Source organism: Telopea speciosissima, chromosome 1 (genome assembly GCF_018873765.1).
Source record: "Telopea speciosissima isolate NSW1024214 ecotype Mountain lineage chromosome 1, Tspe_v1, whole genome shotgun sequence".
NCBI lineage: Eukaryota > Viridiplantae > Streptophyta > Magnoliopsida > Proteales > Proteaceae > Telopea > Telopea speciosissima.
Window position 1 is genome coordinate 13,089,434 of NC_057916.1, and position 18,842 is coordinate 13,108,275.

At 39.0% G+C, this 18,842-nt stretch overlaps 1 protein-coding gene across 1 annotated transcript in view; it reads left to right on the plus strand.

Moving 5' to 3' along the window:
• Window positions 1–3,621: 3,621 nt before the first annotated feature.
• The window catches only part of LOC122664863 (ABC transporter B family member 20-like), a 29,324-nt gene continuing 14,103 nt past the window's right edge, over window positions 3,622–18,842 (plus strand). Inside the window, exons 1-10 of the mRNA XM_043860892.1 lie at window positions 3,622–4,341; window positions 6,154–6,208; window positions 6,312–6,487; window positions 6,636–6,836; window positions 14,294–14,553; window positions 14,649–14,959; window positions 15,080–15,303; window positions 15,415–15,755; window positions 16,003–16,796; window positions 16,927–17,168. Of these exons, the coding sequence (XP_043716827.1) occupies window positions 3,976–4,341; window positions 6,154–6,208; window positions 6,312–6,487; window positions 6,636–6,836; window positions 14,294–14,553; window positions 14,649–14,959; window positions 15,080–15,303; window positions 15,415–15,755; window positions 16,003–16,796; window positions 16,927–17,168 (2,970 nt within the window). The 5' untranslated portion in view covers window positions 3,622–3,975. The remainder of the gene's footprint in view (window positions 4,342–6,153; window positions 6,209–6,311; window positions 6,488–6,635; window positions 6,837–14,293; window positions 14,554–14,648; window positions 14,960–15,079; window positions 15,304–15,414; window positions 15,756–16,002; window positions 16,797–16,926; window positions 17,169–18,842) is intronic.

The window sequence follows — 18,842 nt, forward strand, 5'->3', positions numbered from 1 at the left end:
AACTACCGCATGACAGGACTATTGGTGAATTTCAATTTGCATCCTCACCTGAATTTCAAAATTTTTTTTAAAACTATGGGATATTGTTGAATTCATTTACAATAGTATACACTTGAAGGGAGAGGGTTTCCCATGATGCCCGAGTACTAATTCGGCTGTATGAGAGTTTTGGGTTTGGAATTGTAACTATGGGTTTATAGAGGAGAGGGAGAGAGAAGAATTCAGATTTGCTACCCACATAGGGACGGTTGGGGATAGATCTAAACCCTCCATGAGAGTGTGGGACCCACCTCTAGGGTGTGGGATCCATGCCCCATGAAGGGGTCAGATCTGTCCCCACCCGTCCCCATGTGGGTAGCTAATCCGGACTCAAAGAGAATGTATATGGGGCCTCAGTTATACGAGAGGGCGTGTACTAGAATTCACACGAAGACATCATGCAGATACTTTTCCACACTCAAAACTGAGAAAAAGGTTTCCCACATGCTCATTGGGAACCCATTCTTAGACGCTTACCACATTTTTGCCCATAGACACAAACGATTGACATTTTGATGAATAAAGAGGGAAATCTATTGATAGACCACAAATCAAATTTATAAACCCTACGTTAAATAAATGACTCATCATTTATGGGTTTTTTTCACATATTATCTTAAAAATCCTTATTGATCAAATAGTTCAATGAAAAGTTCTAAGCAAAAAGAACAATAGTTCAATAGAAAGTTAAGACTTTTTTTCATATTATTTAAAAACCCCTATGTTGACATGTGGAGAAATTAAATTGATCTAAAGTTTAATGCACGATTAGATTGTGACGTGGAATCCTGTTATGTAAAACACATGTACACTAAATTTAAGAAATCTCAAAGTTGCCATGCATAAATTATTGGCAATTATAGACATGTTGAGAAGGGTTCCTCTTATAGGTGTTGCCTCCAAAAAATGAAATATACAAATTTATTGCTATATTAAACTGTTCATTTATTACACAAAAGTAAAGGTTACCTTAACAAGCCAACCAGGTGCATGATAAACTTATCTTTACAATCCACTATTTTAGTCATGTGAAGGCTTGCACTTATGATTAACATTAGTTAGGAATAGTGGCCTTTAGATGGTCCACTTATCAAATTTTATGATATATCACAAGCATATGACCTATCATTTTGTTGGATTTTTGTTTCATTTTTTTATACCATCAAATCATCACATGATAATATGAGCTGATGTGGCAATTCTAAGTTAAAAGTAAATACAAAATCATTTGGACAGTTCACATATCAAATTTGAAATCAAATAAAATCATACACCATGTCATTGAGTATATTTAGTTGTTGTAAAGAGTCATGATCAGTTGATCATTCCACGTGGTGAATTGTTTTACACTTAATCAAATTGATAATATATCCACAAAATTTGGTATACAATGAAATTGTCATGTATCATATATTGGTAGAAGAATCTATATATATATATATATATATATATATATATATATATATATATTGGTAGAAGACAGGGTTTCCCATGATGTTAGTGTGGGGAGGAATCAGTACACTACACACGATGTCAATGGTTGTCTTGCAAAAGATATCATTTATATGAGACCCATATATTCAAAGCAAAAGAGAGAAAATAATATAAAAGGGAAATTACACTTTAACTTCTTGGAAAAGTTTTTTCCTATGCTGACCGTTCAAATGAACCATGTAGAATATCATCCAAAAATGCATATCATAAAATCGTAATCGAATGTTCTGATTTCACATTTAGAGGTTAGATTAGTTGTACAAATGATAGGTGCTCTCCATTTCCCTCTATTTATGTGGAGAGACTGTAGCTAATTGAAAAAGCTCTGATTGAACTTGAGCCTTCTCGGTTTAGTTTAAATTTGGGCTTTTATGAAACCAGTAAAAAATCAAACTAGATTGATTGAATGGACCGGAAAACTCCATTAAAGATTGATACAAACCAATAAAAACTGAAAAACATTATATTGAAAAGATGTTTTTCCATTATTTTTAATGGGAGAGGGTTCTCTCGACAAGCAGGGTACACTACACCTCCTCCCATTGAATTTTTAAATCATTGTTTCTCCATTTAGAAAAATTAATATGATAAAACGTGTGAGAAGCCGTAATGTACGCCTTAGGCTCAGAGAGCCTTTTTTCATTTTCTAATATATATATATATATATAAATGAAAAATCAAAACCGAACCATAACAACCTGATAATGGATCAATAAAAGCATGTTAAGTCTACCTGATCAAAGACCAAACTGAATCAAATTGAAATTGAAATCAATCAAAATTGAACTTTGTCTAAACAATTTGGTTTCGATTTGGCCATATATCTGATCGAAACCAATTCAACCTAATTGAAACTAGACCTAACAGACCGATTGATACCCCTAGTCTCACATTTGTAGATTATTGTAATACGAAGAAGGGAAAAGGCTTTACAGTTTATTGTCCTTTACATGTAACATGCAACCAGATAGTTGAAAATCCGAATTCGATCTGCACCTACATCTGTATCCGGGTAGTTGGATTTGAATTTGGATAATCTATAACATAGCTATTCTATTCGAATATATATCCAGCTAATAATAGAAAATTAAGTAACTAATGATCTTAAGGTTCTTGAAGATTCAATAGGTTCTAGAGAACAAGGAAAAGAGCTAAGACATCTTATAAATGTGGATTGAGAGCAAATCGTATCCCGCACGGGTGAGAAAGGTCTAAGTTAAATAAGTCAAAAATGTAAATAGATAGTCGAAAATCAAGATTTGATTTACATTGACATTCGTTTATGATTATTCGTATCTAATTAGGAGATATCTGGATCCGATCACATGCGATCATTGGCCATTAGTATTCGATTCATTTATATCTTTACATGTGGGCCCCTAAAGCGTGGGATTAAAACTACGAGTATCCCATTGGTTGGGCGTGTGGCTCGTGGGGATTCAATTACACGGAACCACCGGCGGCGTGCAGATGCCCTCTCTTATGGAGAATACCGTTGTTGCTTAGGATGACCGTTTTGAAATGTAACGGTATAACCCCTGCTTTGCTATTGTACGTCGTACATCGGTTGGTCGTTGTCCTTCCGAGTTGCGACCTATAGCCCTCCGAGAAGGTAAAATTCGTATACCGTTGACCTCAGCATCAAGTCCACCTCGTGCCCAGTTCCCAAATTACCCTCAATATACCTGTTAATGCCCTTCTTATATTAAACTGCATAAGTCAAATGGCAGTTGGAATTTCATCAGTTCGTAGTCAACCATGGCGATAAACTACCCTTGCCTTTTGAGTCTTTTGCACAGTTCCACTTGAAGAAACACAGATATTATTTAAAAAAAAAAACGCAAAGCAGGTGGGAGAGGGGGAAGGAAAGATCTGGACAGAGGAAATGGAGTGGCACGCAAAAGCGCACTATAATTATTATCTGCAAGTGACGGGTGAATTAGAATGGTCTCTCGGTACAGAATTAAAAAAGGAGAAAGAAAAGAAGGAAACGCTTCATCTTTGCTTTTAACGGCAAATGAGATAGTGAGTACTCTCGCCGGGAAAGAATCGTTGCTGATAGAAAAGCAAATATCGGAAAAGTAAAAGGAAAGATGAGTTCAGCGAGGGGGGGAGTAACGAAGCTGCGTGTGTTATAGTGCTCCGCCTTGTTTGACTGCTTCTCGGGTCTCCACTGTGGACTCGAGACTTTTTTTCTATTGCTTCGGATTTGATAATGGAGAGAGAGAGATAGAGAAGCAAATCATTGGGGAGGAAGAGTAGAAAAAGATCCTCTACTCTACTGTGGTTCCCCTTCTCTGAATCTTTGCTGCAAATGTTTTTTTCTTAGATCGGATAAATTTGTTGTGTGTGTTTCTTTCTTCGTTCCCCAACGCCCAAGTTCCTGTCTTGGTGCTGTTTTAGGGTTTCGATGAGTTAGGGTTTACGAGATTATCTCAGAAGATGATGATATCAAGAGGGCTTTTCGGGTTGTCCCCGCCGCATATACAACCGCTAACGCCAGTTTCGGAGGTATCAGAGCCCCCGGAGTCTCCGTCTCCTTACACGGAGCCAGGGCCTGTGGAGGATGAACTTGAGATTGAGGAGGCGGAGGAGATCGAACCTCCGCCTGCTGCTGTTCCTTTCTCGAGGCTCTTTGCTTGTGCCGATGGTTTCGATTGGGTTTTGATGGTTGTTGGGTCATTAGCTGCTGCAGCTCATGGGACGGCTCTCGTTGTCTACTTGCATTACTTTGGGAAGGTTATTCAGTTCCTGAACTGGCATGAACCATCTGTAAACTCAGAAGAGCTATTCCAGAGGTTCACGGAGGTGGGCTTTTGAAGCTTTCTATTATTTATTTATTTTTGTTTCACTGCCCAAATACCATTTCTGCTATCTTTGCATACTCTCTTAGTGCTCATCGTTTTATCTGGTTTGAATGTCCTTGACGAAGAGGTGCGCCTTGGCATTTAACATTTTGTTGAGTTAATTAGGAAATTGATTTAGGCTCTCTTCACTAAGAAAACCATCATTAGAAATTAGATAGCGATTCCAAATAGGGAAAATGATGTACACATTACTGGTTGTACACGCCCTTTCACACTCTCTTTCCTTAATGGGACTCTGACACTCTCTCCTCCCTAACCATGTGGACCCTCCTTATATACAAATTGTGAGGCTCTTCTTCCCGCTCACCCATTAGCATAGCGTTGTAGATGCCAATACACACAGGGTGGCTTGTAGATCCCTCCCAGCATCCATTAGCTTTGCGTGGTAGTTGCCAATACACACGGGCGGGTTGTAGATCCCTCCCCCTTCCAAATAATAAAAACAAAAGTCAAAAAGAGGTTAAATGGTAAAAGGCCAAAGCTTAAGGAGGAGTTCTTAAGGAATTAAGAACCCCTTCATTTTTCATTATGACCCTTTTGAGTTCTCTTCAAATTCGGAAATAAATGAATGTGATAATCAGTTCAAGGGGCTAAGTAGTAAGCTTGATAAAAGCTCATTTACTTAAATGAAGGAGTTGTTCGTGTTTTGAAGGATAGTACATCAGTTTCCAATCCTGGAATTAAGAACCCCAAATAATAAAAACAAAAGTCAAAAAGAGGTTAAATGGTAAAAGCCCAAAGTTTAAGTAGGAGTTCTTAAGGAATTAAGAACCCCTTCATTTTTCATTATGACCCTTTTTGAGTTCTCTTCAAATTTGGAAATAAATGAATGTGATAATCAGTTCAAGGGGCTAAGTAGTAAGCTTGATAAAAGCTCATTTACTTAAATGAAGGAGTTGTTCGGGTTTTGAAGGATAGCACATCAGTTTCCAATCCTGGAATTTGTGAGATGGAGAAAGAATTTGGGACAGCCGAAAATGGGAAGAACTATTAGGAGTAATAAATAAGAAAAGCTATACCTATAATGATTAAGGTTGTTAGAATTTCATTATGACCTGCACTAAGGATGATGAAGTTTAAGTACTTCTATAACTAAGGGAATGATAACTAAATAAAGTAGTAGCGCTAGTAAAATTCTCTCTGCTAATTCTCCCCCTCCCCCACCCCCCCCCCCAAAAAAAAAAAAGAAAAGAAAAAGCAAAGAAAAGTCTCTCCCCTATACATATTTTTGGATTACCATTATTCCCAATACCTTGATGAAGATGCCAATTGGTTCAAACTTTGAAACTGAATATGGTGTAGATGTTTCTTTTCCAAAGAACTATTTCATAGAATATGTCACTCTTGTAGAAATTTTCACTCAATACTGTGCTATTAGAAAAGCAAATAAAATGGCTGTTGGTTCTCATAGCAAATGTTCGTTGAACAATGTAAAATATCACAACTTATTGCAGTGGTTAAGGACTGATATGTCTCCAATCTTGGTTATCAAACGTTAGCATCTACATGAAGTTTGTAATGTAAATAATACTTGTAACTTAAGAGAGTCATAGTCTGGTCCAATACTGTGAAAATCTGATACGACTGGTCTGACCATCAAAACTGGATGTTCCATTGACATATGGCTTTTAAACAAAACCAGGAGTGACTTGTATTCTTGCATTCCTTGCGAGGCCTTTCATTTAATGAAAATTCGTTTTTAGAAATTGATAGCCAGAATTCGTCTCTAATTCTTTTCCTGTTTATTGCGCAGCATGCTTTATTCATTATCTATGTAGCCTTGGGTGTTTTTGCTGCTGGGTGGATTGGTAAGATCAAACATGCACCAATTATTAGTACTGCTTTATTTTGTTATGTTCTGCTATTATGAAATCCTTTTGTAGCGTAATACTGATCATATCTATGTAATAGAGGTCTCATGTTGGATTCTGACTGGAGAGAGGCAGACTGCAGTCATCAGGTCAAAGTATGTCCAAGTGTTACTCAACCAGGACATGAGCTTTTTTGACACGTATGGGAATAATGGTGACATTGTGAGCCAAGTATTGAGTGATGTGCTGCTCATTCAGTCTGCTCTTAGTGAGAAAGTAGGTATCAGACTTAAAATTTTCTTTCATCATCAAATGGAAAAGTTATGGTTTCATTTAGAAATTATATGCTTAGTGATTTGGTATTCGTGCATTTTTTTCTTCCTCTTCTGGATTTACATCTGATGCTGGGGCTTTGGTTTAATAGGTTGGGAACTATATCCATAACATGGCAACGTTTTTTAGTGGTCTGGTGATTGGATTGGTCAACTGTTGGCAGATTGCACTCATTACATTGGCAACTGGGCCATTTATTGTTGCTGCAGGAGGAATATCTAATATATTTCTCCATAGGCTTGCTGAAAATATTCAAGATGCATATGCTGAAGCAGCGAGCATTGCTGAGCAGGTTATTTCTTTCTACCGCTTATATTTCATTTTGCTAGAGCTTCTGGTCCTGCGATTGTCGAGGCTTCTCCCTCATCTGTTATTGCTTATTTCTTTCTACAACTTTTACCCTTGCAATATACATGTTAGTAGAGGAGCAATTCTACTAAATGTAATAGGGATAATCACTTATGCATATGTTATGTTAGTAGAGGAGCAATTCTGTAATTTCCTGTAATTTCCTTTTCCTAATGTTAATGAATAGAGATAAAGGAGAGGAATTGTGACTCTCATCTCATCTCACTTTTTTGCTTGTATTATGCTGCGATATATTGAACTCAGTATCAGAGCTTTAGGTTTGAGAGTTGACTAAGGACCTTAAAACCTAGGCTCTCTAGCTTTGGAACCCAACAATAATAGACAGTTCCAGAGCAGGGAATATCTTGTACAAATCATAGTGATGACTCAATACTTTCCATAGGAGGTGCTACTGGTGAAGAATAGAGCTATTAACACACCACCTATGGAAAACTCAACCTGGACAATTGTACTGCCAGTTCTGGAATAATATTTCTCTGATGTAAATCGGCTGTCTAAAACCAGCCACAGGTGTAGGGATTCTTCCCTACGCCAGCACTAAATCATGGGATTAGGTTTAGAGTTTATTTAGTTTTTATTTGAGTTATATTTGGAGTTGTAATCCTAATTGGGATTTAGCTTTGAATCCTAGTTGGGAATCCTAGTTTCTAATTTTTGTTGGGAGTCATAGTTTAAGTCTGTTTTTCTATTCAGCCATGATGCTATAAATATGTTAGAGCTCTTGAGAGCTCTAAATCGTGGGATTAGGTTTAGAGCTTATTTAGTTTTTATTTGAGTTCTATTTTGAGTTGTAATCCTAATTGGGATTTAGCTTTGAATCCTAGTTGGGAATCCGAGTTTCTAATTTTTGTTGGGAGTCCTAGTTTCAGTCTGTTTTTCTATTCAGCCATGGTGCTATAAATATGTTAGAGCTCTTGAGAGCCCTGACGAATTAATGAATAAAGAATTTTGTTTAATGCAATTGTGAATGGAAGTGTGAGACTCCCATCATCATACTTGATGCCCTCCCTCTCCTATTCCTCTATCTCTGCTGCTGGTTCTTCAAGGTGATCCTCTTCTATTTCAAGAGGTTTCTTATATCAGATTTGGTGATTGTTTTCAACGACTCAAGAGGGCTACTCGATCCATGCTGGTGAAGAATCAAGCCACAGTTCTGGTTGGAATCTGATTTCTCCCATTGATAACTCGAGTTATTTGATCTCCAAGCTTCTTCTACTGCAACTTCTGAATTCTATTTCAAGTTATTAAATCTGGGTTTGGAGGACAGCCTGCAAGCATTATCTTCTCTCCTGATTCCAGATCTGATATTCAATTGGTGACTGGTTTGTCTGAAACCCTAAGTTTCTATTTTCATTCTTTTATTTCAGACCATAACTTTACGTCAGACCATCAAAACCACACCAAACCAGAACCAAATTTCCATCTCTGCCCCTATAGCATTCAATCCAAACCCTAGCTCCATCCTCCCACTCTAAACCCTAGATTCCCCTCTTTTCCAAAACCCGAATTCCTAAACCTAAGTTGCTGCCCATTCAAGTTTACACACTTCCATCCATCAAAACATCTCAGGACCTTCACTGATAGACTCCCCTACCTCAACTTGACATAACCCATACATCAAACCCTAATCCTAATTTCACCAAAAACCCTATTTTTGACCTAGCCGATTCACCTGTTCATAACAGATCCTGGTTGACTGGCTCGTAGTTTGACTTTTCAAACCTAGGACTAGATTATCTTGTTTCTCCTTCGTCTGAGGTCTGTTGGAATCGAAACCAGGTTCCGTGGAGTCACCCTGGAGTCTACTGTCAAGCCTACATAGGCGATAGGCTCACCTGGTGATATCTAGCCATCTCTCTCTGTAACTCAAAACTACACTGCACAAACAAGGAAGCAGAGCAGGGTACCACCAGCTGTGCATTTCAGTCCCTATATCTCTCTCTCATTTGGGATCCATTGGAGGTGGGTCCAAGCTCTCTTGAATTTCCCTGGGGTCCTCTTTTAGGTTGTATTGACCTCTTGTTCAACTGTGTTGTGTGTGAGCAACTCCAAATCGTGATGCCCTACTATGCTGCCAGTTGCCGGAATAATGACTATTTGTTTGATACACACACTGTATTGGACCTGTTTGAGGGGTATTCTATGTTGAGTTATATTGTTCAAGATTATGGGTTGTTTTGGAATGGATTTACACCTTGATACATGTTGTATTCAAGATTATGTTGTTTCTTGCAAGTGCTGTGATTCTTTTTTGGTGATTGAAACTTCTGTTTGTCTGTTGAGAAGAGATTTATTGGATAGAATATCTGGTGTGGGTATCCAGTCATGACAGAAAACTCAATGGTTATGACTTGGTGGTTTCCAAGGTGGTGCTGGGACCTACATTGGCATCCCCCTAGACAGACACCTGGCAGTTTCTAAGGTGGTAGACGAGGGGGAGCCAAGGTTCACACTGTGATGGCTGCCACTGAGTGCATGAGGCCCACTTCTGGACCGCAGATGGACAGCCACTCCCTCACACAAGGTGACATTGCAGCCTTCAGACGAGTTATGACACAGTTGGGCAGTTCCTCTCTCACAGCTACACCTTCCCTTACTCAGTCAGGTACTTCAGCCTCTGCCCTCCATGCCTCTACTTTCGCACCTTCCCCCTCTTGGGTAATTGATGCTGGTGCTACCTATCACATGACCGGTGTGTCTCAGTTTTATGATTCCTATTTTATTTGTTCTGGTAGAGAGAAAGTTAAAGGTGTCTGATGGTTCCCTTTCTTCTGTCTCTGGTAAGGGTAGTGTTCGTGTTATTTCCTCCATATCCCTTGATATCGTTCTTCACGTCCCAAATCTTGCTACTAATCTTCTCTCAGTTAGTCATTTAACCAAGTCTTTAAACTGTTGTATTTCCTTCTTTCCTTCTCACTGTCTGTTTCAGGATTTGGTGACGAAAAGGATTATTGGGCCATTGGCAGTGGACGTGAGGAGGACATGCTCTACCTTCTTGATCCCAGACCATCTATTTGGAAAGAAGCATAATCATTTGTTTGTGGCCGTAGTGACAGTAGTTTTGTTAATAATGTGATGCTTTGGCATCGGCGCTTGGGACATTCCTCCTTTTCTGTTATGAAAAAACAATTGCCCCACCTGTTTTCTTTTGTTTCTCGTTCTCATACATTTTACTGTGAACCATATTTATTGCCAAACATTGTCAATCTCATTATCCTTTTCTTAGTCATCGGTCTACTACTCTTTTCCATATTGTCCACATTGATGTTTGGGGACTTTTCCGACCACCTCCTTGTTTGGCTACCGCTATTTTGTCTCTTTTGTTGATGATTACTCTCGTACTACTTGGGTATTCCTGTTGAAACAAAAAAGTGGTGTCTATGAAGCTTTTAAAAATTTATACAATATGGTGTGCACCAAGTAACAAGCTTTGAGAGAGTTGTTTGAGGTGGTATGGTCATGTTCAACTGAGGCCTAGGGACGTCCCTATAAGGAGGAGTGGTATGATCTCGATTGAAGGAGTTAAAAGAGCTAGGGGCAGGCCTAAAATGACCATAGGAGCATAGTCTAGGTCTAGTACCAAGTATGACCTTGGACGGAGTCTATTGGAGTGCAAGGATCCATGTGGCAGACCCCATTTAGCTGATATTTTCCTGACTTCATGGGCTGTGCCTCGTTCCTCTTAGTTGCATCTTACTTTTTCCTTTTATTTCCTATCTTTCATTTGTTAATTTCCATTTTTGCATTTCTCATCTCATCCCCCATCCCTCTTTTCCCATCTCTTCATCCCCCTTTAGTTTATATCTCAGTTTTCCCTACTTGTTTTGTTTGGATCCACGTAGCTGACCCCATTAAGTTGGGATAAGGCTGAGTTTGTTGTTGTTGTATGGTGTGCACCCAATTTGACACAAGGTCGAGACTGTTCGATCTAATGGGGAGGTGAGGTGATGAGCATAGTACTAAAACTCGAAACTCGGTGGGAACTCGGTCTTTGGAAAAACCGAGTCGAGTCGAGATCTCGTCGAGTTGATGTATTTTTTTTTTTCTCGACTCGAAGCCTTAACTCAGTGGATTTTAGACCTAGTTTGGGTCTGAAACTTGCTATTCAGCCAATTTTAGGCCATTTAAACACAATGGCACTATCAGATTTTGAAAAAACAAAGTGCAAATATGAGTTTCACTTCGGACCATAGGTTGGTAGGCGACGACGTACTAAACTACCATACTCTACACATAATTTAGTAATAGAAAGCAATCAAAACATTCAATTAATGTAAAACAACTTAAATAAGCATTAAAAATGTTAAAATGTACAATACATCAATCTTTAAACAAATGTTACATAAAATGTGATATGTTAATGTACTCAGTCTCAATACGATCCACATAGAATTCTCATGTCATAGTGTTGTTGTAGTTTCTGTCGAGTTAGGTAAGTAAATAAACTAGTAGATGGGTCATTTTCTAGGTCAACCAAAGATCTCGACCCGAGATCTGTCGAGTTAGGTAAGTAAATAAACTAGTAGATAGGTCATTTTTTAGGTCAACCCGAGATTCGAGATCTCGGCGAGATCTTGTACTATTTTGTATCGTATGTCAACTCGTCTGGGTTTCTCAAAAAACCGAGAAACTCGCCGAGATCTCGCGAGTTCTCGAACTATGGTGATGAGTTCATGTTTGGGGGAGTCCAAACCTTTTTCACTGATAATAGTATTATTAATCAGCTTGCATGTTTTGATACCCCCTAATAGAATGGATTTACTGAGCGAAAAATATCACCGTTTGTTAGAAACAACAAGAAGCTTATTGTTTGGCATGCATGTCCCCAAAGACTTTTTAGTTTGATGCTCTTCTTGCTGCCTCGTTCTTGATTAATCGTATGCCTTCCTCTATTCTTGACTTTAAATCCCCTTTGGAAATTTTGCCTCCACCTGCCTTTGTTTTTTCTCTCCCTCCCAAAAATGTTTGTGTGTGTGTATGATATTCATATTAACAAATCTGCTCGTACTAAGCTTTATCCAAAGGCTCTTAAATATGTCTTTCTTGGCTATCCTCCTACCACAAAAGGCTACAAATGCTATCATCCCTCTTCTCGGAAGAGGCTTGTCTCTAGTGATGTTACCTTCTATGAGTCCAAACTACCTCGTCAGGGGGAGAATGAGTGTAACAATGAAGAGGTAGTTGATTATCATCCGCGGTCTATTCCTTCATTTTGTTTTCCATTGTCCATCCCCTTCTTTGTGATGTTAGGAAACCCAAGGAGGTGGATGTTGATGTGTCCCCATCAATACTAGGGGGAGCTGGTATAGAAGGGGGACCTAGTTCTTTGGGAGGTGACAAGCAGAAGTAGGTACTATTCAAAGAAGAGAAAAGAAGACCTGCCAATAGTCCTCTCTAGATCCAGATCCACTTCCTTTACCTCCCGTTTTTGAGTCAGGTAGCACTTCTCTTCTTTCTTTTGAGTTAGATCTCCCCATTGCTGTTCGGGAAGGAATAAGAGCTTGTACTAACCCTATAGCCAAATTTGTTTCTTATGATGCAATTTCTCCTATAGGTCTTGCTTATTCGGCTGTCCTTTCCTCAATTCCTATTCCCAAGAATGTCAGTGAGGTCATGACGAGTCCCAAATGGAAGGAAGCTATATGTGAAGAGATGAGGGCCCTTGAGAAGAATCTTACTTGGGATCTTGTTGATCTTCTAGAAGAGTGCCAGTAGGTTGTAGATGGGTTCACTCAATCCAGTACCGATAAAATGCCACCATTGAAAGATATAAGGCTAGGTTGGTAGCCAAGGGATATACTCAAGTGTATGAAATTGACTATTAGGAAACATTTGCTCCAGTGGCTAAGCACAACTCGATAAGTGTTCTTTTATCAACGGCTGCCAATCAGGATTGGCCATTGTATCAGTTGGATGCGAAGAATGCATTTCTCCATGGGGACTTGGTGGAGGAAGTCTATATGCAAGTCCCCCCAGGCCTCAAGTGTCCTACAATTGAAGGTAAAATGTGCCGCCTTAAGAAAGCCCTCTACGGTCTGAAACAGTTTGCAAAGGCTTGGTTTGAGTGGTTTTAACAGGCTATTCTGAAGAATGGATACACACAGAGTCGGGCTGATCATACATTGTTCATCTGTCAAGGTGGTGGTAATATTACAGCCTTAATTGTTTATGTGGATGATATTGTAGTAACTAGGAATAGCTGAGAGGAAATAAAGAGGCTCAAATCCTACTTAGCTCAGCAGTTTGAAATAAAAACCTTGGTCCCTTGAAATACTTTTTGGGAATTGAAGTGTTAAGGTAAAAATAGGGCATTAACATCTGTCAGAGGAAGTTTGTGTTGGACCTTCTACAGGAGACTGGAATGTTGGGTCAAAATAAACAATTGAATTACCCCTGCTGTAGTCATTGTGGTGGATTTGTGCCGTCCATTCCCACTAACTCTGTCTCCTGTTTGTGACAAGTTGCGGTAATTCAATTGTTTATTTTGAATCATGAACTCATGATCTTGTTATCGTTTTTGTTTTTTTTTTTGTTTTGACATTGATGTTGATTTGCATTGAATGTCAGGGACTACTGTATTAGTTGAACAAATAAACCTGAATTTTGGTGCTTAAATATTAGTACTTAGCTTAGGTACTGAATGAGCAGGGTGAAAACCCTTGTATAGTTGTATGGGCTCTTCCATTTCTTCATGAAAAGAAATATGTCAGGACAACTGTTACAACACTCTCCTAAGTTGATGTCAGTGTGAAAAAGGACTAGTACATTTACTGCCAGATGATTTAATACCCAAAATAGAAGAACATTTCTATCTCCCCTTATTTATTTTTATTTTTTTTTCAATAGCTAGCAACAGATTTGATTGATATAAGAGAAAAGTGCAGAAGCCTGATTACATAAACTTTCATAACACCGTATAGAAGCTCTGATCAAATCTCAGCAAAATACAGGGACCCTAAACAAGAAATATATCAACAGAAAATCAAACCCTTAGTTCTCTACTTGTGAATTTTAAGTTTTTGGGTCTCTTGCTTGTATTTGAATTCAAGTATTTTCCCATACTTGGTCCTGCTTCACTTGGACCAATGAGAACAAGAAGAGTTAGACGTAGATCCATACATATACACAATATGTAAATGAATTAGTTAGACAAAGTAAATTTACTCCTTTTTCTCATACTTCATTCTATTTGTAAACACAGTGGAATTGTAAGGTCATGGAGCTCACCTTTATGATCTATTGGTTGTAAATACCTATTTTCATGTACATTTATAGGAAACTGAGTTAGCTCTTAAGACTGATCCTGTTGTATTCTCATTCTGGTTGAAGCACCCAAAGCCTGTTGTTTGGTAACAGAACTTAATTTTGTTTACTGTGCAGGCAGTCTCTTACATTAGGACCTTGTATGCTTTCACAAATGAAACATTGGCCAAGTATTCTTATGCCACTTCACTCCAGGCAACACTTAGATATGGTATACTGATAAGTCTGGTTCAAGGTCTTGGACTTGGATTTACATATGGACTTGCAATTTGTTCGTGTGCTTTGCAACTTTGGGTTGGAAGGTTCCTAATTTCACAAGGAAAAGCTCATGGTGGTCAAATTGTAGTAGCTCTCTTTGCTGTGATTCTGAGTGGCCTGTAAGAAAATATTTCTGTATTTGTTTAATGCTTTATTTTTCTGGTCTCTTTTCTTTTTACAAATTTTCTCATCTTTAGTCTGTTTTCTTTTGTAGTGGGCTTAATCAAGCAGCAACAAACTTCTATGCATTTGAGCAGGGACGAATTGCTGCTTACAGACTCTATGAGATGATAAGCCGTTCAACTTCTTCTGTTAATCAGGATGGAAATATTTTACCATCTGTGCAAGGCAACATTGAATTCCGAAATGTTTATTTCAGCTACCTCTCTCGTCCTGAAATCCCTATCTTGAGTGGTTTTTACCTAACTGTACCAGCTAGAAAAGCTGTGGCACTTGTTGGCAGGAATGGTTCAGGAAAAAGCAGTATAATTCCTCTCATGGAGCGTTTTTATGATCCTACATTAGGTCATGACACACTATTTTTCTTTCTATTCGCTGTCATTTGTTTTTCTTTTCTCGATGGTTCTGCTAGAAGCCTCAATGATGTTATCTGAAATTTCCAAGGGATTTTTTTTTTTCGGGCAGGAGAAGTACTTCTGGATGGAGAGAACATTAAAAGCCTGAAACTGGAATGGTTGAGAAGCCAAATAGGACTTGTCACCCAGGAACCTGCCTTGTTAAGTTTGAGCATTAGGGATAATATCGCTTATGGTCGGTCCAGTGTTACTTTTGATCAGATTGAAGAAGCTGCTAAAATAGCACATGCTCATACATTTATCAGCTTGCTTGATAAAGGATACGAGACACAGGTAGAACCATAAAACGACATTTGGTTATCTAATTAAGACCATGTTGCGTCATGGATACTATGTTAATTATTTATTCTCTTGTTTTTTTTCTTCTAATTTTATGCATTTCAGGTTGGTAGGGCTGGTCTAGCATTGACAGAAGAACAGAAAATAAAACTTTCTGTTGCTAGAGCAGTGCTTTCAAATCCATCTATTCTTTTACTTGATGAAGTCACTGGTGGCCTTGATTTTGAAGCTGAAAGGGCTGTTCAGGAGGCTTTAGATATGCTCATGTTGGGACGTTCGACTATAATAATAGCTCGACGGCTTAGCCTTATAAGGGACGCTGATTATATAGCTGTGATGGAGGAGGGTTTACTTGTTGAAATGGGTACACATGATGAATTGCTAGCTCTAGATGGCCTATATGCGGAACTTCTCAGATGCGAAGAAGCAGCAAAGCTTCCTAAGAGGTACATTATTCAAATAAACTGGTGCTTTTGTTGTATGTGGTGAATTATACTTTGTGTGCTGAGGGTGCCAGCTGGTTTCATTGGTAAGTCCTTTTGCTTGTCATCTCATCCCCAAGGCCTGGGACCAAATTCCACCTTCACTAACACCCCCACAAAAATATATATAGTTGTGCGAAAAATGATTATCTTGATCCACCGTTTGATGTTCTTCTGGATAGTGATTATTAATGCAGTCTGTTCTCACCAGGACGCCAATAAGGAATTACAAGGAGATCTCGACTTTCCAAATTGAAAGAGATTCTTCAGCAAGTCACAGTGTTCAAGAACCTTCATCACCCAAGATGTCAAAATCGCCCTCTCTTCAGAGAATGCATGGAATCCATGCATTCCGGCCCCTGGATGGAGCTTTCAGCTCACATGAATCGCCAAAAGCTCAAAGCCCTCCTTCAGAGAAAATGTTGGAAAATGGGGTGGCATTGGATGCAGCAGAAAAGGCACCATCTATAAAAAGGCAGGACAGTTTTGAAATGATGTTACCGGAGCTACCAAAGCTCGATGTTCATCCTGAACATCAGCAGGCATCAAATGCTTCAGATCCTGAATCCCCTATTTCACCACTTTTGATATCTGATCCTAAAAATGAACGCTCTCACTCAAAGACGTTTAGTCGGCCTCTCAGTCAATTTGATGATATGCCTGTGAAACAGAAGGAGCCAAAGGATACACAACATCAGAAACCTCCGTCATTTTGGAGGCTGGCTGAGCTTAGTTTTGCAGAGTGGCTTTATGCTGTTTTAGGGTGCACTGGTGCTGCAATTTTTGGTTCTTTTAACCCCCTTCTTGCCTATATCATTGCATTGATAGTGACGGCATATTATGAACCAAATGAAAGTCCTCACTTACGTGATGAAGTGGACAAATGGTCCTTGATCATTGCTTGCATGGGTATTGTCACAGTGGTTGCCAATTTTTTGCAGCACTTCTATTTTGGCATTATGGGAGAGAAAATGACTGAACGAGTTAGGAGAATGTTGTTTTCAGGTAAATGATTTCTAGCTTGCTTCTTTATGCATCTTCCTCAGGCTCAAAGTACCATTCTTTCTACCAGCTTCTACCTTACTGTATACATGTGGAATCTACATTTTAGTTAACCCATGTTCACTGCCTTCAGCAATGTTGCGCAATGAAGTTGGATGGTTTGATGAAGAGGAGAACAGTGCTGACAACTTATCCATGCGTTTGGCAAATGATGCTACATTTGTACGTGCTGCTTTCAGCAACAGGCTTTCTATATTTATCCAAGACACTGCAGCTGTTGCTGTGGCTGTCCTCATAGGGATGCTCCTGCAATGGCGGCTGGCACTCGTGGCTTTGGCAACCCTACCCATTCTTATTGTTTCTGCTATTGCACAGGTTTGCATTCATGCTTCTCTGCATTTGCTTTGAGAACCTTTTATGTGTAATATTTTTTGTGTGACCTTGGTATTTGTTTCTCGACCCTGATGGTTTCCAAAATTGTTTGCTGATTTCCTGTTTTTTTATACCCTTTAGTGGCTGCATAAACATTCAAAAACTACACGTTCTGGAAATATTCGTGATCTCACCTTAGAAATATATATTAAATTAAAAAAAATTCGAAATTGTTCATCATCTTCATGTATTAGTTGGTTATGATTGTGAAGTTAGGGGAAAATCAGAATGGCTAATCTATCACTCTGCTATCACGCTTAATCTATACTTTCATTGAATTTCCTCCTACTCGAAGGATCCATTTTTCCTTCCAGGGACACTGCCTGATGAAATTTGGTATATTTTTGGAGGATCATTCTAGAGCTATTAATGCAGGAACATCCCAAGTCCTAATGGAAAGGGCAGGATTAGCTCCACCAGCTATGGGGCCAATGTATGTAATTTAGGGACATATCTGAAAGTTTAACTAGTCCTGTGTGGGCTAGATTAGTTGTCAATAGGTAGGAAAATGAAGTCTTTTATTTATTTAGTTGTGGGGCCCAGCAGCACAGGTCGTGTAAGGGGGTTTATTATAGAGTTACCTATTTTGTCTAGATCTTTTTTTTTTTTGTTTTTTTTTGGATGATGAAAATTTTGAATACGAAGAAAAAAGAAGGAATATACAAGCCCAAGGGCAAACAAAGCCGAAGCTAGGAACTAGCTAGGGCGCAAAAAGGATAGAGGGAGACCCCAGGATACAACAATGAGCCTGTTCCTTGGGGAATCCTTCACATCCGAAGGGGGGAGGGATCTGATCTTTGACGAAACATAAAAAAAGATGGCCTTCCAAATCGTGTCAAAAGAGTGGGAGTTGGACGTCCATCTTCTAAGGTTGCGTTCCATCCAAATGTGGGAGATAGTGGCACAAAAGGCAATCTTGCCAACCAAATCACAAATCGACTTTCCACCGAACGTCATGTCAATCCAAATCCATTCCCTGCTGAGGGGAAGGGGGGAGCGCCGACCTGGCCAACAATGGCGAAGAACACGGGACCAGACGGAAGAAGCAAAGGGGCAGGTGAAAAACAGGTGATCTAGGTTACTTAGTGATGTTTTGAGTAGTTAGGTTAAATAGGTTTCATTTGATACATATGGAAGGATGAGCATCGGTTATGTATTGTTAAATCTTCTTGAGGGTCTTTTGGCCGACTATCCAATGGAATCCTAAGAGTCATATTACCCTAGATAAGCTTTGAACCCCCCCCCCTCTTTTAGTTGATACTGTTTTAAATTTTGCTTTTGGTGCATTGGTCTGCCAACAACCTGACCAGCAGTGGCTGGAGTTTTATCTTTTCTCTCTCATCTATTGCTACTGCTGTATTCCTACCTTGCTTCCCATCACATCTCTCTTCTCAACAACTGTTGCTGTATTTTATTATCTTAAATTCTGTTACAACAACTGTTGCTACTGCTGTATCTCCTTTCATTTCTTGTCTGTTACAACTTACAAGATCTATTTATAGGTTCTGTCGGATCAAGTGTCCGACAGAACCTATAAATAAGTGTACTCTCTCTTTTTCTCTCGTATTTTATTACAAGTCCGTCTTCTCTCTTTGGAGTCTCTCTTTGTTAAGCTCT